General features: G+C 38.3%; 1 protein-coding gene across 10 annotated transcripts in view; it reads left to right on the forward strand.

Annotated features, from left to right (window-relative positions):
* KIDINS220 (kinase D interacting substrate 220) overlaps positions 1-20,835 on the forward strand; it is a 91,722-nt gene extending 70,887 nt beyond the window's left edge. For 6 of the 10 annotated variants that reach the window (XM_019755947.3, XM_019755951.3, XM_019755953.3 and 3 more), the window contains 5 exons: positions 5,193-5,225; positions 12,422-12,550; positions 14,354-14,452; positions 15,450-15,686; positions 18,249-20,835. In XM_019755947.3, the coding sequence (XP_019611506.3) occupies positions 5,193-5,225; positions 12,422-12,550; positions 14,354-14,452; positions 15,450-15,686; positions 18,249-19,511 (1,761 nt within the window). In that variant the 3' untranslated portion in view covers positions 19,512-20,835. The remainder of the gene's footprint in view (positions 1-5,192; positions 5,226-12,421; positions 12,551-14,353; positions 14,453-15,449; positions 15,687-18,248) is intronic. The other 4 variants (XM_019755954.3, XM_019755952.3, XM_074331659.2 and 1 more) reach the window with 1 other exon arrangement.
* The last annotated feature ends 2,035 nt before the right edge of the window (positions 20,836-22,870 follow it).

The following is a 22,870-nucleotide window of genomic DNA, read 5'->3' on the forward strand; positions in this document are numbered from 1 at the left end:
TGCTGAGCTCTGTTTGCACCTTTGCCTGTTTTCCTTAAGCCCGCAGCTGGTACTCTACATGTAGAATATTTTTGAAAATACCTCAAATCACCCATGAGACTACAAAAGACACTATGAGCTAGGTTGTGTAGATCAGAAACGGCTCTCTAGTGACTTATCCTTAATCTAGGTGTCCACAGCTTTTGAAGCCTTAGTGTAAGCACAGTACTGCTTTTCTTTATCTGTATATTGTTTAAAATAAAATGTCCAGATAAACGCAGAGCTAGTTCAGCACGTAAAGAGAATTCTTCAGCCCCCCAACATCTCGAGGTGGGTTTCCTAGACAAACAAACAAGTGTGTAGGAAGGCACTCTATTATTGAAGACTTTGTACTTAATAAAAAATACATTCAGTGTGATAAGCCTGAAAGTCTTCATTTACTCAATCACTGGGGAACTGAAGAACCCATTTGTATTTGAACTTCTGTTGCTACATTTACAGAATGCGATGTCCATATAAACATGATCAGTTTCATGTAAAGCTATGCCGAACCGTGGCACAGCGCTTGGAATTAATGTGGTGACATATAGCATTCTGAGTTTACCCATGTTTTAACTTAAAACATGCATTTGGGTAGGCAATAGTCTTTTAACTCTAATTTTGATTTCATGTTAGGAAGAGAGGACAAGAACCATTTTGGTGTTTTCATTGAGGAGTTGATGATTCTTTTAAAATCATTAACACTTTAGCTGAATTGTTTGAGTGACTCCAGTTATCCACGAATGATAGACACAATAAACCATAATAATTCTATTTGGGTGTTGGAGGAATCTTTAATCCATGGATCATTGCCATTCTATGCAAGAATAATTTTTAGTTTGGTTAGAGAGCCGTTACTACATAGATGCCTGCATTCAATGCAATTCTCTGAGCTAAAATTCCTCAGCAAACTTTTGATGAAAATCAGATACTGTGAAGAATTTGGTGGCCTAGTGACACAGACATGTTGAAATCGTAGCTATTCCCGTGCTTAAGACTGTGAACAAACGCTTGTAATGAAAAGGTGTCTGTAGTTTCTTTCAGGGACCAGTGAAGGAGCATTAAGCAAATTTTGAAATGAGTTTTTGGGGAAGGGGAAATAATGCAATTCTTCAGGTGTGTTTAGAAGCCCAATAACAAAGAGTAAAGATGTTCTGAATATATTAATGCCTTTGTTTAGTAAAATAACATACTATTTGCTGTTCTTTTAATATTAAAAGATAATTTTGTGATCTGTTTAGTGAATAATAGATGCTTACCAAGCTTTCTTTGCTTTTAAGAAATTAACAATGACAATAGCATGTGAAATTAGTTTTGTAGCAAAAGTAGACACTTAGTTCGAAGCCAAATTAAAAGCAGTGGTGGAAATGTGAAGTATCTGTGTATCGGAACATTGTCTGGGCTCTTTATAGCTGAACAAACACAGATGTAGTTAATATAAAAATTATTTAGCCCCTCCTGGCCCCTATGGCTTTCTGGTCCTGCAGGAGAAAACTGTTTCTGGGAGAACAGGACTGCAGATTGAGTCCATCTCTGCTCATTCAACTGCTCCTTCTATGGAAGACTTGATAACAGGAACTGCACAACATTTTTTGACAAATCATCATCATAGACAAAGAATAATGAGTTTTTTTAAAAAAAAAGCATAAGGAATTAACCAATTACAGTCTTTTCAGTAAGGGTGGTCTCATCTTTTTTTTTTTTAATCACAAGGAATTTCTGATAAATCTTTATAAAGCAGATCCTCATGAAAATAATTGGGTTTTGTCACATTAAGGAACATTATAATGATTGTAGCTTGCGAAGGCCAGTCAAGGACTTAGCAGATAAATCATAGACCTATCCAAGTTTTTCACAGAGTTCGAGATGTAAAACATAAGCCTCTATGCTAGCCTTGTGCCTATAACTTTATAATAGAGAAAACACATGCCAAGTCTTATGAAACTGGAAAAAAATTAACGTGGACCCAAAATATGCTGCCCAGAATGTTCCAGCTAGAAAGGACCAGTGTTCTTCAAACCTTTAAAGTAGGAAAGCTTCTTTTAGAAATAAAATCTCCATCAGAGTTCCAGTTTATAAAAGCAGTAAAAAAAGAACTCTGGCCCCGACCTTGGACTTGCCTTCCCTCTTGCGGATCTTCAGAGAGCCCTCGTACCCATGGTCAAGTCCAGCTCCACGGTCCAGATGACCCTTTGAAGCTCAGTCTGTGAAGTCTGTGAGACGTACCTGAGTTGTGCAGGAGAGGAGCGCCCCACGTGGACCTGTCAACACTGAACATGACTTAGTCCTGTGTTTGGTTTCTCAGGTTAAACAGACCCTGTGATTAGCTTTGGCCTTGGACAAGTCACTTAATTCTTTTTGAGTCTCAGATTCCTTATTTGGGAAAAGCAAACCTACCCCCGCAGTCTGATTTAAGGGTTACTCAGCCTGAGCATCCTCGAAGTACTTAATAGTTAATATCAGTAGTAGTAGTACCCCGACGGCCAAATTCCATGGAGCTTTAAAGATTCAGAAACTGCAACTATTTCATATTAAAATACCTTTGTCTCAATACGAATACTCCAATCAATTTAGATTAACTAGATCTCTTACCTGTTCATGCTTCTCTGGCTAAAAGGTGTCAGTCAGTTTGTTTTCTTAGAATATAAAAGAATCTTTGGTTATTTGAATGCTCCAAAAGCCTTAACATTTTGAAAGCTTTGCAGGAGAATTTTCCTCTGTACTTTCAGTCCATTTTCGATTAGGAAGTAGTGGCATTCAGACGGGTCTGTGACCGTGACTGGAAGGACCCATTATGGGGGCCTGTGTCGAGCCAGGTGTCCTCAGTGGCATTTTGTTTCGATCTTTCAGAGATTTGCTGTTATGAGTATCATAGTCTGTTTTTACTTAAGTTATGCTGTTTATGGTGGTACCTGTGTCATTGAAAAGCATTTTTTCCAGAGAGGAGTGGTAGAGATTTCTTTACCCTTCCATCCTTCCTGGAATTATTTAGCATCAAGTACTACAGATCCTGGGTGATCATTTACTGGCTCAACAAATGTCCTGAGTATCTACCAGACACTGTTCTAGTGGGATGTGGCCTTGAACAGTACTGATGAAAATTCTGCCCTCGTAAAGCTTATGGATTTGAAGGCTGCCACGGGGCAGTTATCGGCTGCACTAAGTTATTCTTTCTGGACCTTTTCTGCCACAGGGTTGACTCGATACCTTCAGACAGCTTTATTTAGATCACTTTTATACCTCATTGAAAAAGCATGAGAATAATTAATTAGCACAAAGGATAATTGTAAAGAACTTTAGAATTGCAAAGGCAGTGTTAAATGGTATCCTGATTTCCAGTGTGCTGTCACTTTTACTTTTAGAGATCGATGAAAACTACTGAATTAATAAAGGTATTAAAAATGAAGATCTTGGTTTTCATTAAACTGGGTCCAATCAGTGGAGTGACCAAGTAAAAAGTAAAAAAAGATGGGCTCATCTGTAGATAATTTTTATTTCCACCACTGGTTTAGAACTTAATAACCTGTTTTCAGATGAGTATATGCCCAAATCAAGCTGTCTCTTATTGTTCAGGAGCAGACTTGGGTGAGGAAGTGGTGGGCAAGGCACGGGTGGGGTCAGAACGCAGCTCGGGGCAGGCGCTCCCTGTCAGCACTCAGCCGCTTCTCTCAGCGGGTTCATTCACACTTTCTAAAGTACGTCAGAAGTGCGCTTTTATCATTCTGTTTCAATTTGGAAAAGAAGTAGCTTATTTTTTCATTAATAATATAGTGAAAAATTGTATCTACTTCCGGCTGAAAAGTCCTTGTGCCAGACTTCAACTCAAAGAAAACTTTTTTCCTGAATAATTAATAAACCACAACTAAATTGATCGATATACTTTCAAAGAAATATGATATTGTAGTAATGATACTATTGAAATCCTAGAGTACAGTTAAAAGTTAAACAACAAAATCGTATTCACTGCAATCGTTTAGTACTTTTTTAAAACTTTGCCCTTAAAACATGGTGTTAAGCCTCATCTGTGAACTTTGGCCTAATTATTATTTCTCATGTAGTTTGAAGAGTTAAATTACATTTTCCAACTAGATTAACAATAGCTTTCTTTTGTGCTTTGGGTCTCTTGTAGTGTAGTACTCATTTTTTGATATTTTTTTCAAGTCTCCACAGATATCCATAGTAACTTCCTAAAAAGTCTCCTTATAATAAGGTTGATACTTAAACTAGAAAACAAGAGTTCCCATGAAGTGCTCCAGATAATGAATATGTAGAAAGAAAAACATCTGACATTAGGCTAGCAAAGCCCTGCCCTTTCTCTTATTAAAGCAGCGTTGTAAATTAACTGAGAATCAGTATTGTCAGTCGTCTCTAGATTGTTTTAACTTTTTTAGGAATATTTACCATCTACCTAGTAGACACAGAAAAGTAATTAATGGCAGTGTTTCTGCTTTGAAAGAGAGTTTTAAAAAAATCTACATCACCAGAATAGTTATGTTAATCATAGTATGCAGATAGGTATGTTTCATCATTACATTATGTAATTTCTTGAGCTGCACAGTTCTTAAGGCCTTTCTTTTGAAACGGTAATCTTCAGTGCACGTATCATGTGCTCATGCCCAAGAAATAAAACCCCAAATTGAACAGGCTGTTTCTGAACATTAGCTGTAGTGTAGCTAGACAGTATTTCATTTATGAAGTGATCACATGGTTCCAAATGATTAGATCTTATTATTAAATTGGTCTTCAGTAAATAGTTGCAATTTTAAATGAGAATATTTAACAATTTTAAACTTGTATGTAGTAGGATTATTGACTTTTCATAACAAAATTGATTTACCTGGTTTTCTTGTTGAACGTATGGCCAATGATTTATTCTTTTAATAGAATATACATTTTGAGAGTACTGCTTTCAAATTACCAAGCACATGTTAATGAAATTAAACTACTGTGTGTGTGTGTGTGTGTGAGAGAGAGAGAGAGAGAGAGAGAGAGAGAGAGAGAGAGAGAGAGACTGTGTCTTGGCTTTGTGTTGCTGTAGAGGTTGTTTGTTTAAAGTTACGGGAAAATTAAAAGGAATGACAAGTGTTGCCTATGTTTATATATATATATATGTGTGTGTTTTATGTTTTACTTGAAGCTCGTGTCCTTCATTCTGTTTTATTCCTTCCTTAAAGCCGTGTGACTTTGGGTTTAACAAACAGAGACAGGTACAGAAACTTTCAGTGAAATCTTATTTTCTTATTAGACCATTAGAAGCAATCTTTGGCAGCTTCCTGCTGGGCTGTTTATAAATCTGTGCTCATTTCAGTGCCTTGGGTTTATTATAATAGCTGCTTTCAGCCTTTGCATGGCACTAATTTCTGGCTAATCAGTTCTAAGCTTATTTAATAAGTTTACCAATAATGTTTCAGAGTGTAGTTTTAATCTACTTACATTATAAAATCGTACAGTTGCATCAAGGTAATTTCAGTCTGTTTTGTTAGCTTTACTTTAGCTTGGAGAAATGTTGATTTGTGTGCATTTTGAAATTTATATTTAACCATTTTAACAAACTAACGTCTTCTGCATTCAGTTCTCTGGGTTAGCAAGAAAAGTTTTAATAAATTGTGATGTATACTGAAATTATCTGTTCTTGACTTATAACCAGGTAAATTTCAAGTAAGAATGCATGATAAACTTTAGAGTATTACCATTCTGTGTATTGTCAAAGTGACATAATTAGTTTTCTATTAAGAATCTACGTATTGAATTATTACATATGCTTTTTCCTTATCACTTTTGTACTCTTTCTCCTTCCTTTTATGAGATTTCTATACAAAAATCATTATTTTGGTTACTAAGATTGATTTGGTTTCAAAATTTATTATATACGAGTATTTTAGAAAAGACCTGGCAGGTAATTACCATTTCTCCTTTATTCAAAGAAGCATATTGTAACATTTTATTTATTGATAGTTTACCCTTCATCTTGGTAAAGCCCAACTTTTACAAATAATCGAGTTAGACTGTAGCTTTGAAGGAATCACAGGGAGCTTATGTCCATGTGTATCTGTCTTTCTTATAAAGCTTCTAAAAGTCGTTCAGAGATAATACATAATCCACAATGAAGGAGAAAATACGTTTTAAAATAATTGATAAAATGTAAAAGTTTTTAAAGGATCATGAAAGTAAAATGATGTGGACTTTTTCGTTTTAAAGGAAAAGTCTCTATTGCTGAATTCCCAGAGTCTTTGTGGAAATAAGATACTCTAACATTTACATTCCCCCGCAAGCTGACAGAGGTCATCTGTTCCATGTCTGTTATACTTGTGCTTTTTTAGCACAATTAGAAATGGAGTTCTTTTCTGATTAAAAAAAACACCCAACTTTTTACTTTAAAATAATTCTAGATTTAAAGAAAAGGCTCAAAACTAGTATTCACTTAATGTTAACATCTTTCCTACTTGTAGTATATTTTTCAAGAGCAGAAATTAAAATTGGTACAGTCCTATAACCTACAGCCTAATTTCGCTAGTTTTTTGACTAATGTCATTTTTTGGTCCAGGACCCAATCCAGTGTGTTTTCTTTTTTCTCCTTAGATTTCTCTAATCTGTTACAGTTCCTTCATCTTTCCTTGTCTTTCATGACCTTGAACTCTTTAGAAGAATACTGGTCAGGTAGTTTATAGACTGTTCCTCTAACATGGGCGTAGGTGCTGTTTCCTCATGATTAGGAGGAGGCTGTACATCTTTGGCAAGAGACCCACAGGCATGATGCTGTTGTTCCCTTCTTAGTACATCCCAGGGGGTCTGTGATGGTCCTGCGTCTGACCACTGGGAGTACAGACCTTGACCACTTGGGTAAGGCGGTGTCGGCCAGGTTTCAACACTGCAAAGGTTTATCTTTCCCGTTGTAATGACTGAATAAACACCTGGGGGAGGTACTTTGCAATTCTGCAAATGCCCTGTTCCTACGTCTCCTTTTGCCCACTAGTTTTGTTACCCACTGCCCCTTGTGTGCAGGCTCTTCCGTTGTGGTGCTTTCCTGATGCTGATGTTCTGGTTCCCTTTTCTACCTTAATTGGAGTCCTATGAGGAAAAACTGTCTCTTCTTCATTTACTTACTCAATTATTTATATTAGTGTGGACTCGTGGATATTTATTTTATTCTTTGAGTTTATAATCCAGTGCAATCGTTATCTACTTTGATGGTTAAACTGTTAATTTGTGATTTTTGAACCAAGAAAATGTAAATAAGCATAAATGTATCCAGAGAGAAGAGACAGGATGAGGAATAAAAATGTTTGAAAGTCAGTATTAAAGAACATTTAAAAGATAAATATTCAGCAGTAAAAAAGAATGAAGTAGTGATACATGCTATAACATAAATAAACCTTGAAAACACTCCACTAAGTAAAAGAAGCTAGTTACAGAAGATCACATATTGTGTGGTTCCATTTATATGAAATGGCCAGAACAGGCAAATCTGTAGAAACAGAAAGTAGACCAGTGCTTGCCAGGGGCTGGGAGTGAGGTCGGAGGAGATGGAGCATGACTGCTAATGGGACAGATTTCTCTTTAGGGATATGGAAGTGTCCTAAAATTGACTGTGGTGATGGTTTCACAACTGTAAATATGTAAAAAAAATCATTGAATTGTATACTTTAAATGGGAGAATTGTACGGTATGCGAATTATATCAATAAAGATGTTTAAAAAGAAAGAAAAGATAAAACGAACATGGCTATTAAAAATTCATAGAATGAGGTAATATCAGCATCATGGCAGAGTGAGAAGACCCCTTTGTATCTCCCCTTAAAGTTACAACAAATTGGACAACTGTAATCCAACAAAGAATTCTCTGCTCAATATACAAATACGTCTGAGAAATCCGAGCATCAGTACCTCTGAAGGTGGGCGTGTCAGAACAAGCCTTGGAGGAGGACAGAGATGCAGTCTGGCATCCAGCATCTTCTGCAGCCCCAGCTGACGTGGTTGTGGGAGAGTAGTCAGGCCGCAGGCCTCATGAGGCGGGGGTGGGGAGGGGAGGGGCAGGGCAGAAACAACACTCCTGCCTGAGTAGCCAGCTCCCATTTCGGCTAAACCCCATGACGGTGGAGACAATGACCAGCAGTGTGGCAGCTGCGGACTAGTGACAACCATCTGGCAAGGAGGCAAAGCCAAAGACTCGTGAACCTGCCTCCCCTTGCCCACCTCCTGTACACCCACACATCTGTCGTGGTGGAACCCAGTAGAGGCAGAACCTGCAAGAAGCAGCTGAGACACCTCCATAGCACAGTGTGGCTGCCAGCCACTTGTTACCAGGAGGCAGGCCGGGAACTCACAGGGCCGGAGCCCCACTGCCTGCCACATCCCAGCATGGGGGTTGTGCCCTGACGCCCAGGCAATCTGGACACAGAGGGGACACCCACCGCCTTGGGGGACATGGGATATTTTTCACAACCTAGATAACACTGTCCCACCAAAATCCTGGATGTGCCTGTAGTGCAGGAAAGAGAAAACAAAAACTTGCATTGTAGCACTGTCTACTGGAAAACAAAAGAAAGACGTCTACTTATCAACCCGCCAAATTGTTAAAAGCAAAACCTAACAGAAATGTTCACTACCTGAAATGCACAGGCAGAGAAACAATCCAATTACCAAGAATAGCCAAGATAACAAGGTAGCTCAGAAAGAAAATGAAGTCTCCAGAACCAAACTTAAAGATATGGAAGACTGATTTAAACTACAGAATTCAAGATTGTGGTTGTGAAAAGCTCTATGAGATACAACAAAACTCAGAAAGGCAGTTCAGTGAGCTCAGGAATGAAAGCTCAGTGAGTAAAAGGAGTACTCTACCAAAAGGATTACAACTATAAAAAAGAACTAGAGAAATTCTGGAGCTGAAGAACTCAATAAATGAGATGAATAATAATTAGAGAGCATTGGAAATAGAGCAGAACAGGGAGAATTAGTGAGCTTGAAGATAGAAATCTAGAAGTGATTCACGTGGAAGAAGAGAGAGAACTAAGAATTTAAAAAATTAGCAAACTCTACAAGAACTATTTGACTCCATTAGAAAGAGCAACATAAGGATCATGGGTATACCAGAGGAGAAGAGAGGAAGGAAGCAACACGTCCTAGTCAAAGAAATAATTGAGAACTTCCCAAATATGTAGGAAGAGCTGGACCCTCAAATTCACATAGTTAAAAGAACACTTAATTATCTTAAGAATACAAGAATACCTTCTCTAAGATACATTATATTAACATTATCAGAAGTTAATGACAAAGAAAGAATTTTCAAGGCAGCCAGGGAATAAAAGACTGTAACTTACAAAGGAAACCCTAGTAGATTATCATCAGATTTTTCAGCAGAAACCTTACAAGCCATGAGAGAGTGGAACGAAATACTCAAAATATTGAAAGAGAAACCACAAGCCAAGAATAATATATTAAAAGGGGATCATATATCACAATCAAGTGGGGTTCATCCCAGGGATGCAAGGATGGTTCACGTACACAAATCAATCAATGTGATACATCACATTAACAATATAAAAGATAAAAATTATATGATCATATCAATAGATGGAGAAAAACGTGACAAGATACAGCATCCACTCAAAATGGGTATAGAAGCACCAAACATAGTAAAGGCCTTATATGACAACCTCTCAGCCAATATCATACTCAATGGTGAAAAGCTCAAAGCTTTTCCTCTAAGATCAGGAATAAGACAGGATGCCCACTCTCACCACTGCTATCCAACACTGTGCACTCTACTGGAAGTGCTAGCCAGAGCAGTCAGGTGAGAAAAAGAAATAAACTGCGTCCAAATGGGGAAGGAAGAAGTAAGACTCTCACTATTTACAGATGATTCTATGTATAGAATACCCTAAAGACTCTGCCAAAAGACTATTAGAAACAATAAGCAAACACAGTACAGTTGCAGGATACAAAAGCAATATACAAAAATCCATTGTATTTCTATACTAACAATGAAATATCAGAAATGAATAAAACAATCCCATTTAGAATTGCAACAAAAAGGATACCTAGGGATAAACATAAAGGAAGTGAAGGACCTATATACTGACTACCAGACATTGTTGAAAGAAATTGAAGAAGACACAAAGAAATAGAAAGATATCCTGTGTTCATGGATTGGAGGAACTAACATTGTTAAAGTGGCCATATTACCTAAAGCAATGTACAGATTTAATGCAATGCCCATCAAACTCCCATTGGTATTTTTCACAGACATAGTACAAAAAATCCTCAAATTTGTATGGAACCACAAAAGACCCTGAATAACCAAAGAAATCCCAAGAAAAAAGAAACCTTGACTTCAAACTATACTGCAAAGCTACAGTAATTAAAACAGTGTGATACTGGCAGAAAAACAGACGCACAGACAAATGGGACAGAATTGAGAGCCCAGAAATAAACCCACACGTGTATTTTCGACAAAGAGGCCAAAAACATACAATGGAGAAAGGAGAGTCTCTTCAATAAATGGTGTTGGGAAAACTGGAAAGCTACATGCAAAAGAATGAAACTAGACTGCTATCTGACACCATACACAAAAATTAACTCAAAATGGATTAAAGACCTAAACGTAAGACCTGAAACAAACACATAGAAGAAAATGTAGGCCCGAAACTTATGGACCTTTGTCTCAGAGGGGTTTTTGTGAACTTCCCAAAGGCAAGGGAAGTAAAAGATAAAATAAATGAATGGGAGTACTTCAAACTATTACAAAGCTTCTGCACAGCAAAAACATCAACGAAACAAAAAACATCAAAAACAAAAAAAGGCAATCAACCAAATGGGAGAAGATATTTGCAAACAATACCTCTGATAAAGGGCTAATATTCAAAATATATAAAGAATTCATGCAAGTCAACAACAACAAAAACAATCTGATTAAAAAATAGCAGAGGACCTGAATAGTTACTTTTCCAAGGAAGACATGCAGATGGCCAACAGACATATGGAAAGATGTCCCACATCACTAATTGTAAGGCAAATGCAAATCAAACCCACAATGCGATACCGCCTCACACATCTTAGAATGGCTGTTATCAATAAGACAAGAAATAACAACTGTTGGAGAGAATGTGAAGAAAAGGGAACCCTCACAGACTGTTGGTGGGACTGTAAATTGGTGCAGCCACTATAGAAAACAGTATGGTTTCCTCAAAAAATTAAGAACTACCATATGACCCAGCAATCCCTCTTCCGGGTATCTACTTGAAAATTTTGAAAACATTTATTTGTAAAGATACATGTACACCTATGTTCATTGCAGTATTATTTACAATAGCCAAGACATGGAAACAGCCTAAGTGTCCTTCGATGGATGAATGGATAAAGAAATGGTACATATATACTCAGACAACGGAATTCTACTCAGCCATAAAAAATGAAATATTGGCATTTGTGACAACATGGATGGATCTTGAGAGTGTTAGGCTAAGTGAAATAAGTCAGAAGGAAAAGCACTGGAACTGCGTGATTTCACTGTTTGTTGTGGTTATAGTTTCTATCAACTCTTCAAAAAATAGCCATTTGGAGCAAGAAAATGGGAAGTTGTAAGACCTGCTATGTTAGGATTCTGCTCCAAATATGCTACTAACCAGCTATTTATTCTGCAACCTTGAAATCAAAACTTAACCCCCTCTACACCTCGTCTGTAATTGAGGGGATTCTTACATAATTGACCACAGGCAGATACTTTAGTATGTCCCACATTCCGAAAATGCTTTTCTTCTAAGTAAATACAGAATTACTTAGGATTTTGACTTTTCTTTTAAATGAGACCAAATTGTAATGGGTTTATCTACTTTCTCATGTTAAGAAGCAATCCGGTTGTTTTCTATTTACATGATTCTTGCATACATTCTTACAGGGAAGATCTAGGTCCCTAAAGATCTGAAAATTTCAGCTGTAGGAGATGATTTTATTCTGTAGAAACACTTGAAGCCATTTAGGCACTTTCAAAATTATTTCATAGATTGACCTTTTGTGTTTTTATATATAGGCATCAGTAATTTCCCCCTTTTGTGCCCTTGGAAAAACCCCTGTCCTTCTGTTTTTAAGGAGTGTGCCCGTTTTTCTTGTGGTTAGGCTGTAAACATTTAAGAAGTTACCCTAGGCTTGGTTCATGGAATGTTGTGTATTACAAAAGTGGTTTTGATCAGGCTGTATCTGTATAAAAGCTGCTCATTAAGGTGTAACAAGTAGATAAAGCTATTCCCTAATGAAATTTCCCCATATTACACACATCTGTTTTTTAGTTTGAAACTTTATTGTTAATCGAGGTACTTCATAGTATAACTTCATGCATGTCTCTGTCACGTGACTCCGTATATCTGACATTGTGTGCTATTCATACCTGTATTTTTCCACAACTTTTCTAGGGATCAGGCCCAGCCTCAGGAACAATATCGCTAAATTCAATGAGTGTGGATGCCGTATGCGAGAAGCTGAAACAAATAGAAGGGCTGGAGCAGAGCATGCTGCCGCAGTATTGCGCCACAATAAAAAAGGTGATGTACCTGCTACCTGCCCGCACAAAGCACGGCTCAGGGTGCGGGAGACGGGCCTGCCAGACAGGCCCTCTGCACAGCTGACGCTTTATACTTAGCTTCTCAGAGTGTGTTTTCTGTTGAAACAGGGAAGCTCTACATGGAAACGGGATCCTCTATTTTGTATCCTAAATTGCCCTATAACCCCTTAGTTTATAAATGGATAAGGGAAAATAAAGTAGCTCTGTTACAATGGTATTTTTAAAATGACCTAATGCAAGTAAGAAATGCCTTGAATACAAAGTGCTACGGGATTTCACATTTAGATAAACAAGAACTCCTGTTTCTAACATGCAATGTAGAACACCTTGAAGGCCTTTTATGTTACATTTTCTTTAATTATAATATTTATTTGTGATTTCATAATTATCAAAGTAAATAACACTTGCTTCATTTCCCCCAAATTCTCACTTTCATGTCTTAAAGGACGTCTGATCACGTCCTATTTGATGAAACCTCACAGGGTTTGCAAGGCTAACAAATTTGAAGAAGTTTATTTCTTCCTAGAGCTTGTTCTTGCAATTCTAGTAGCTACCACGAAGTTGGACAGTGACCCCTGGGTTTTTGAGGAAGCTTCCCATAACAAGGCTCAGTCCCACTTACACAGATGTTCCCTCTAAGTTACACTTTTTCTGTCGGAGAAATGTAATGAAGTAGAACATTAATAGCAAGCCTCTAATATTTACACACTGTAAAGCATGGCATCTAAAATGCTTTTTGAAGAATTGTGAGCACACATAGATACAATTTTACTAATCTCCACTTCCATTAGTCAGAAAGGTTTCGGACACCATCAGCCTCCATGCAGATCTGGTTCGTGCGGATTGCTGTTTGCAGCAGCCTCAAGCACCGCCTTTCCGAGGTGCACCCCTGCCGGCCTCCAGGCAGCTGCTTAGTGTCATGACAGAGTGAGGTCCAGTATGGCTCCTGTGGGGATGGGGGTGGCATCAGAACCCAGCTCTTGACTCCCAGACCTTGGCTTTTTGAAGCCCGTCCTAGCAGCTGGCTTCTGAGTGCTGCACACTTGCCTCCATTTCTACAGCAGGACCTCTGCCAAGGGCTTGCTCTGTACACTCTTCTGAGTGAACTGGAGAACGGAACATTCCATCAGTTTTAAACGCAGGTATTCCATAATTTTACCACAGTTAATAAAGTCTGCTTTTGCACTGTGTAAAATCAGTAAGCTGCCTATTATTAATAAAGAAAATTCCATCGTTTCTTATTTGGGGGATATTAGAATTACAGAGACCTAATAGTGATACGATCATTTTTGGTGAATTTAATAGACTGGGAAATTAGTAGGTGGACATTTTTTATGGCTGAAGTTATCCAATAAACTGATAAACAAGTTTGTCAGAGCTTACGGCATTTCGAACTTCGTCAGTGACCAACACAATGACAGCCATCTTTGTCACCTCCCAACAGCTTCCATTCTTGTTCATGGTTTACAAGATTAGAGGAGAACAACAGTCGTGTTATTACTCATGGCAGGGTAGGTAGTTTTGGAAACAGTTGGGAGGGTTAGTCTTGGGTCCCTGAAGAGTGATTTGTTTTACCTGAGTACTTAAGATACTTGGGAAAATACGGAGTAGCTTATGTTGTTCAGATTCGTCATGTTCAGTATATTCCTAAATGGGATAACCTTTTTCAGGTCAATATTGTCTAATCGCTAATGACTTTCTCAATGCTACATATATAAATGTACTTTTTAATCACTAGTAATTCAGAATATGTCATATTTCTTTTGTCTTTCTATTTATTCAGGCAAACATAAATGGCCGTGTATTAGCTCAGTGTAATATTGACGAACTGAAGAAAGAAATGAATATGAATTTTGGAGACTGGCATCTTTTTAGAAGCACAGTAAGATATTTCATATTAACAGAATTATTTACAACATGCTATAAAAAAGTACCAGTAAGCGTTGGTCTAAACTGATATTTTTCTATAGTAAAAGAAAAAGTAAAAACTGTATTTTACGCTTCTGTACAACCCTTGTATATTCTGTTGGGCAGCATATACACAGCAGCACTTGGCAACCTTTGCCTTGTGGCATTTCACTTGGAAATTTGGGAAAGAGGCCACTGCCAGCTCTTCCTGCTTTCATTGGCAAAGACTCTGTCCTTGACCTGCCTTGGTCAGGCTCCTCTAAGCCTCTCGGCCTTGGCCTTGGTGTCTGTCCTTGTCAGGCCCACGTTGTCCAGTTTTGGCCGGAATCCTGTGAAGTCACTTTATAAAGAACCCCCACTCCCTGTCTCATCTCCCTCGGTGTCTGATCAAATTCCTCACCCCCACCCCCTGGTGATACCTGATCACCTGGCCTGCCCTCAGCAAGGATCCTGTCACATAGGTTCAGCCAGGATCCTCCCTGCCCTGGATGTTTCCTCTTAGCAATTGTCCATCCACCGGCCCCCACCCCCTGTGCTGTAAGTGCCCACGTGTCCATGGTGCTTTTGGAATTGAGCCCGGTTCTACTTGGAGGTCTCTTTTCCCCTGTTGCAATAGTTCCTGAGTAAAACCTGATTGTACTGCTTCAGCTACTGCCCAGCTCTGGCTTTCTTTGACACACTCCAGTTGCTTTTTGTTTTCTTCTCAAGTTAAATTTGAAACTCAAGTAATAACATAATAGTCAAATTAGAGTATAATATACATATGATGATTATTGCCATTACTTTTAGTATTAATTAAAACAAAAGATAAGCAGATATAGTATAAATTCATTAGAAATTCACTTACTGGAAGTGTATTTTCTCATTTCAAATATAATTACTTTTAATGTTGTATTTGTAAAATAATTTCTAAAGCTTCTAAAATGGGACTTGTCAGTGTGGATATAAATGCTCTTCTTTCCTCTCTGAAGGTACTAGAAATGAGAAATGCAGAAAACCAAGTGGTTCCTGAAGACCCACGTTCACTCAGTGAAAACAACAGCGGCCCGGGCCCTCTTGGTGAATCTGCTCGTCGGTCTTCACACAATGAACTGCCTCACACTGAGCTTTCCAGTCAAACTCCCTACACGCTCAACTTCAGCTTTGAAGAACTGAACGCACTTGGTCTAGATGAAGGCGCCCCACGTCACAGCAACCTCAGTTGGCAGGTATTTATTAAAATGTCATTCTACTGATGAATAGGGGCAATATTTAATTCACCGAAATTATGTTGGTGCATTGATATGTCATTCAGAAGCTACTCGGTGAGCAAGTACCAAAGTGAGCAAGACACAGGACTTGCTGTGCTCCAGGAGCTGTGTTCTGGAGAAGACAGTTGGCAAAACAGACAAAGCAAGATTCCTTCAGAAATCGATGAGAACTGTGAAAACAATAAAATAGGGCAGTGGCATAGAGAGTTAATGGGAACTGGGCTACTTTGGTTCAGATGGGTAGCAAAATTCATGCTTCACTTGCTACTTTCCTGTTGCGTTCGTTACCCATTGGCCAGAATAGGTCTTGCTCAGAAAGCTTGCCACATGTGATCCTTCTGAGCACCACAGTTTGGCTTTTCAGTATGTAGGTGCTTTTATGGATATTTGTGTTCTTTTTATTACCTGATGTTAGGTACGGGTGAGTTCTTCCTCTGGGTGTTCTTAGAAGAGGGAGAACAGGAGAGGATCAGGAATGAAAACAAAAATGAAAGACACATGAGCAGGAGTAAGGGGAGAATCAGAAGAGCAGTCAACAAAGGTAGAAACAGAGCAGGGTACAGAAAAGAGAGGACGAGGGAGGAAAAAAGTAAGTGGCTGCAAAAAAGCTCGAATAAAAGGGAGCAATATTTAGGAAAAGCAGTACCTGGTAGGTCTGCCATTTTTAAGCGTGTCTTGTTTGGTAGTAAAAATATTTTTTTCATTGTTACTATCTTTTTCTACGTACTATCTACCTTATTTAAGTTGGAAAACCATTTTATTACTAGTTATTGACGAAGATAAAATAATCCCTTATTTTGCAATGTGACAGTCCACATTTGGCCCTTTTGTCTCCATGTTTCAACAACAGTAGTTCCTTTCCTTCCCCTGGGATTCTTTTTAACATTTCTTAAGAAATCCTCATCCTCTGCTTTTCCATACTTGGTGTTTCCTACCATGACCCGGAAATGCACAGTCTTCCCACTAATGCAGCAGTCTCAAACTTTTTTTAAAAAAAGAAAGCCTCAGAATTCTTTTATACCCTTTTAAAAATTATTGAAGATCCCCAAAGGGGATCATGTAAGTTTTATCTGTTGTTAGAAATTTACTATGTTAGAAATAAAAACTGAGAAACTTTGAGAATATTTATTTATTTAAAAATAAACAAATTACATGTTAACATTTTATAAAAAATGACAATATTGTCCAAAACAAAACAAAATTTAGTGAAAAATGACATTGTTTTGCAAATCTCTTTAATGCCTGACTTAAAAGAAAGCAAGTGGATTCCCAGGTCTGCTTCTGCGTTAAAGCTGTGTGAGGTCGCCAGTGGTAAAACCTCAGGGGACCCTCACTGTTGTGAGAATGAGAGTAAAAAGGCAAATGAGTCATGTTCTATGGAAATAGTCCAGACCTCATGGATTCCCCCAAAAGGTGTACACACTGCATTTGAGAGCAGAGGTGGCACTCACTGCTGACAGTCTGAATCTGGCCCCAGGGGACCTTCTGGGGTTGGGTCATGTTCGCCCTGTAGAAGGAATACTCTGCCTTATTTCTGTCTCTTTGTTTTAGCTTTGCTCTCATCCCTCAGCTTCCTTAATTCTTTTTCTTCCATTTCCCTTCTGTTTTAATTAATTTGTACTTTTTACTCATTTGATAGCTTTTTTAGGATCTAAAGTAATTCTAATCCTAAAACTTCACATTGGAAATTAATCTTTTGAAAATATTTTCATCTGTGCATTTGGATCCTCTATTTATCTTTTCTTTTGAACTCTAACTCCTTTTAAATTGTTTTTTGTTTGTTTGTTTGTTTGGAATGTTGAGACATTTTCTTACTTGGAATTGAAAGTTGACCTTCAGTTGAAACATCATGTCTTACAAGTTGAGAAAGTTTCTTTTGAACATATATTGAAACAGGAGTATTTAATTTTTGAGATATATATTAACTCTAATCTTTCTTTTCTAAGGGGAATTTATACATTGTATTGATGAGGGTGGCTTTTGCCTTAAAATTAAAAGTTTAAAGTTATAAAAACAAGTGCTAAGATTAGTTGTTAATACAATCTTTAATTATACTTTTAATATTAAATTAATTTTATTAAAATGTATAAGGCTTTCTGATAAAAGTAAAATTATCCATAAGTTCACAGCTTTTGTTAAACTGTTATGTAGAACTCTTTTAAAAGAATTTGGTACGTCGAGGACTTTAAAAATTCTTAGTGTACATACAGAGGGTGCCAAAAAAAATGTATACACATTTTAAGAAAGGAAAACTGTATTGAAATTGCAATACTCAGTATATACTGATAAGAAAAGATGAATACAAGTCACGTTTGACTTCTGCGATTATAAGAGGTGCTCAAAGTGGTTACCATCAGTGTCCAGACACTTCTGATTACGGCGAACTGCTGCTTGAGCAACGTTGACCAAAGTGTCCACTTGTATACATTTTTTTGGCACCCCGGTATATGTTTCCTAAACTGATGCTTATTAAGCCCTTTTCTTCTTATTTGAATTCTTAATTTTTTTTTGTCTTCACAGTCACAAACTCGCAGAACTCCAAGTCTTTCGAGTCTCAATTCCCAGGATTCCAGTATTGAAATCTCAAAGCTTACTGATAAGGTGCAGGCTGAGTATAGAGATGCCTATAGAGAATATATTGCTCAGATGTCGCAGTTAGAAGGGGGACCGGGCTCTGCAACAATTAGTGGCCGATCTTCTCCACACAGCACATATTATATGGGTCAGAGTTCATCAGGGGGCTCCATTCATTCTAATCTAGAAGCGGAAAAAGGGAAGGATAGTGAACCAAAGCAAGATGATGGAAGGAAGTCATTTTTAATGAAGCGGGCAGATGTTATCGATTACTCCTCATCAGGGGTTTCCACTAGTGATGCCTCCCCCCTGGACCCTATCACCGAAGAAGATGAGAAGTCCGATCAGGCAGGCAGTAAGCTGCTCCCAGGCAGGAAGTCCTCAGAAAGGTCAAGTCTCTTCCAGACCGACTTGAAGCTGAAGGGGGGTGGACTGCGCTACCAGAAACTTCCAAGCGATGAAGAGGAATCTGGGACAGAAGAATCAGATAATACTCCACTGCTCAAAGATGACAAAGACAAGAAGGCTGAAGGGAAAGCAGAGAGAGTGTCCAAGTCTCCGGAGCACAGTGCCGAGCCAATCAGAACCTTCATTAAAGCCAAGGAGTACTTGTCAGATGCCCTCCTGGACAAAAAGGACTCCTCCGATTCAGGAGTGAGATCCAGCGAAAGCTCTCCCAACCACTCTCTTCACAACGAAGGCGCTGACGATTCCCAGCTTGAAAAAGCAAATCTCATCGAGCTTGAAGATGACGGCCACAGTGGGAAACGGGGAATGCCACATAGCTTGAGCGGCCTGCAGGATCCAATTATAACTCGGATGTCCATTTGTTCAGAAGACAAGAAAAGCCCTTCCGAGTGCAGCCTGATAGCCAGCAGCCCTGAAGAGAACTGGCCAGCGTGTCAGAAAGCCTACAATCTGAACCGAACACCCAGTACCGTGACGCTGAACAACAACAGTGCTCCGGCTAATAGAGCCAACCAGAATTTCGATGAAGTGGAGGGAATTAGGGAGACTTCCCAAGTCATCCTGAGGCCTGCTTCCAGTTCCAACTCAACCGCTGTTCAAAATGAAAATCTGAAAGGCATAACCCACAAGCGAAGCCAGCGTTCAAGTTATACGAGGCTCTCGAAGGATCCTCCAGAGCTGCACTCAGTCGCCTCTTCTGATAGCACAGGCTTTGGAGAAGAAAGAGAGAGCATTCTTTAAGAAAAACACACAAAAGTAGGATGGGATTACTGTGCCCTGTGACAAAATCGACCTGAGTTTTGTGGTGAATCCATCCAAGACAAATTGCTTATCAAAGGGTTTTAAATTTTTAAGTAGAAAACGTATGATAAAGAGGGCTTTAAAACTGATAAGAAAGTGAGTCAAAAGTGCCCAGAGTGTCACTCCAGTGACTGGGCCATTACGAGCTTCTAAGAGAGTGACCTGCGGGGAGGGGACAGTACCTTCCCTGTGACCTGGACGCTCGTCTCTCCAAGTCCCAGCCAGACCTGGTTTCAAGCACCATCCATCTACCTGAGAATGCACACTGGCCGACTCTAACTCTTTTAAACTGTGTGTCCAACTTTTCTTAGCCTAGCTGTGAGGGGGGAAACATGGAATTCTTTTTCTGGAGAATCGAGGAAGACATGGGTAATAATAGGCACTAATAAATAGTTATGGAATGAGATAATGAAGCAATTCCGTCAGAAAGGTCAGTGACAATTAACAAATGACAAGGAAATTTAATTAGGTAAAACTAAATCATTGCCTTCTATTTCAGGGCGGAGTTGATCTACTTCACCTATTTCTAAATCAGCATGTTAATTCTGGGGGAGGATCATAAGAAGGGGAATACTTTCAAAATAAAAGTCTAAAAACACGTAACAAAGCAAGGGTAAAAGAAGATGAAACTGGTGTGACTTTCCATTTAGTGTTAGCAGAGTTAAGAGAATGATCACATTTAAGTATTCGGTGGACTAGAAATGTCATCATGCGTTGAAATTTTGCCGTTTTAACATAGCTTATTTACGTAGAATTAATTGTGGCAGTATATCGTCAGTCACAGGTAAGATTACAGATGGTGAGATTGTAGATGTATAGTATAATTACCTAAATTTAGTGTTACATTTGAGGTGGTTTTCACTGAATGGATTTTTATTAATATGTTGAATAAATTATTTACTTGACCAGTCATTGCACTAAATAGTTACTCTTTTGGGTTTTGTTGCCTTGATGTTTGAGTGTAATCTAACATTTTCATGAAGTATTATTTTGCATGATGTTAACAAATGTTTTAGTCAACTAAAAGAAAGACAGGATGTCATTAACATTATATATTGAAATGTTAACATTTTGTATTTATAGTATTTATTAGTTTGTAATGTTATATAATTGGTAACTATTTCAGAGGCAATTACTTTGTTCCTTTTTAGCTGAGTAGATGCAGCTTGATATCACTGTAGTATATTTATACTGCCTGTGAAGTTATTACTAGAGTATTAAGTGTACAAATAGATTTAGAAAAAAATAAAAAATTTGCATGCTATTCTGACTCATGAATTTTTATTCACTACAGGGATAGTGATTCACATTTTGATTATAAGTAAAGAATTAATTTGTGTATTTGTTTTTTTCATATGTCCAAAGTTTGCTAAAGACGTTCAGGTTCACGTAGCAGTCATGCTACGGCACAAGTGTCCTGAGCTGCCCCCACTTGTCACTCTGAGAGAGCTTGGCCCTCAGGTCCAGGGCCTGAGTGGTGCTTTGCCGAGGCATGAGCACCCAGTAGTGTAACTCCGTGCCATGCACGCATTTCTGTAGCAACAAGAAGTAGGTTATCCAGATCCTGGGAGGATATCAGTCATTATATGGACATTCTGGAAAAGTTTGCTTTTTCATACTGTTACAGAAATTGACAAACCAGATGGGTTATTGAGTCACATCACCATCCCTTTGAGTGTGTGTGTGTGTGTCTATTTATAATACATAGCTCAGTCTGGTTCTCACATATGCAAAACTCTTTAAGCTGGGTGGAAAATGGTAGAAATGGAAATCGGTGCTCTAATCTTGCTGGTCCTTTAGATTTGGCATCATGTAGTTTTCCATATTTTACACGCCATTTTACCTTTAAGCCACAGATAGTTCTGTTCAGGTAGCATATTAGCCAGATCCATTTACCTTGGACGTGCGGAGTACCTTTCTGCAGGCGAGACTAGAAACGGAAAGAAGACATTGCTATTTCAGCTGGTACGGCTCTCACAGGGCTGAGTGTTTGAAGGTCGGCTCTCACATTCTGGGAAATTGAAGCAGTTGACACTAAAGTAATGTTTTCATTGTTGACAGGAAAATTTGTTTTTGTGTTATATTTTACTTACATGAATTTTATGTAGCAGAATAATTTTAATTGCCTAGCCAGATCATTTTAGAAACTTCTTTGCTATAATTCTCATCTTAAATTGAGAACTCTTTCGATCACTTGCGTGTTCCAGTGCTGCAGTAAAAGATATTGTAATCATGATCTTTTTTTCTCAACAATACTAACCATTAGAAAATATTTTTGAATGAAATGAAATCCTTTATTCTTCTGGCTAAACCACTAAATTTAAACAGCTTTAAGACTGCATAATTTTTGGTAATACCAGGAACTCTCAGCCTATGTAGAAGTATCCCAGAGTTTAAAAATCCTGAATTCCTGGCTATAAATGCAGAGTAAATAAACATAACGACCAGGAAAAGAGACCACTAGAGAGCACTGTTCCCATTTACTTTGTGGATAAAGGACATTGAGGGAATACGCAGGTAACAGGGCAAGTGCAATACAAACTTCTTTGGCAAACACTTGAGACTGAATATCTAGGCTCCTTTATTCCCCCACGTGCTCTTCTAGACAGGCTGACAATTGGCAAAGTGAAGAAACAGACGGGGAGATTCTTTTGCTTGGGTAGGGGTGGGGGTGGGCCGGCCTGGGTAGGCTATCCCAAAATGATTGCATTTTTAATTTCCAGGTTGTGGTGCCCCTACCCTTCCCTGCCTCAGAATATTAAGCATAGACCATAATTATGCCAATGAACTGAAAAATAGATATTCGTATATAACAGGGAGCCCACTCTAGGTGGTCTTTTAACACTTGTCACTTCAGAAAGGTTGAGAACCCTTGGTTAAAACCCATTAATTAGAATTTAAAATCTTACATAATTTTAAACCCGTTAGTGCCTAGGAAGAAAATGTTGCCCTTGAGATAGATAGATCTTCAGAGGATCCAGTGTAAACTAAGGTATATGAAAAGTTAGTTTTCACATTCAAGTCATTTTAAGCCAGCTGTTGAAAAACAGTTCTGACCAAATACAGAATTTATAGTCTCATCATTTTAAGAAATAGGGTTAAGTAAGAGACACTTAAATGATCGCTAGAGACCCGTCACTGTTGCTTCTATGGTCAAAGCTTTTTAAGTAAAATTACTAGCAAAGCACAGCCTTGGATAATTCAAGTCTGCTGTCCCTGGCTTGTGTGTGTCTTTGAAAGGTTTTGTAACGAGGGCTCCCTGGCAGTCCACACACAAAACTTTTTGCGTGGGGCCTGGG

The sequence above is a fragment of the Rhinolophus sinicus genome, chromosome 2, assembly GCF_057876585.1.
Source record: "Rhinolophus sinicus isolate RSI-liver-muscle chromosome 2, RSI-T2T, whole genome shotgun sequence".
Taxonomy (NCBI): Eukaryota; Metazoa; Chordata; class Mammalia; order Chiroptera; family Rhinolophidae; genus Rhinolophus; species Rhinolophus sinicus.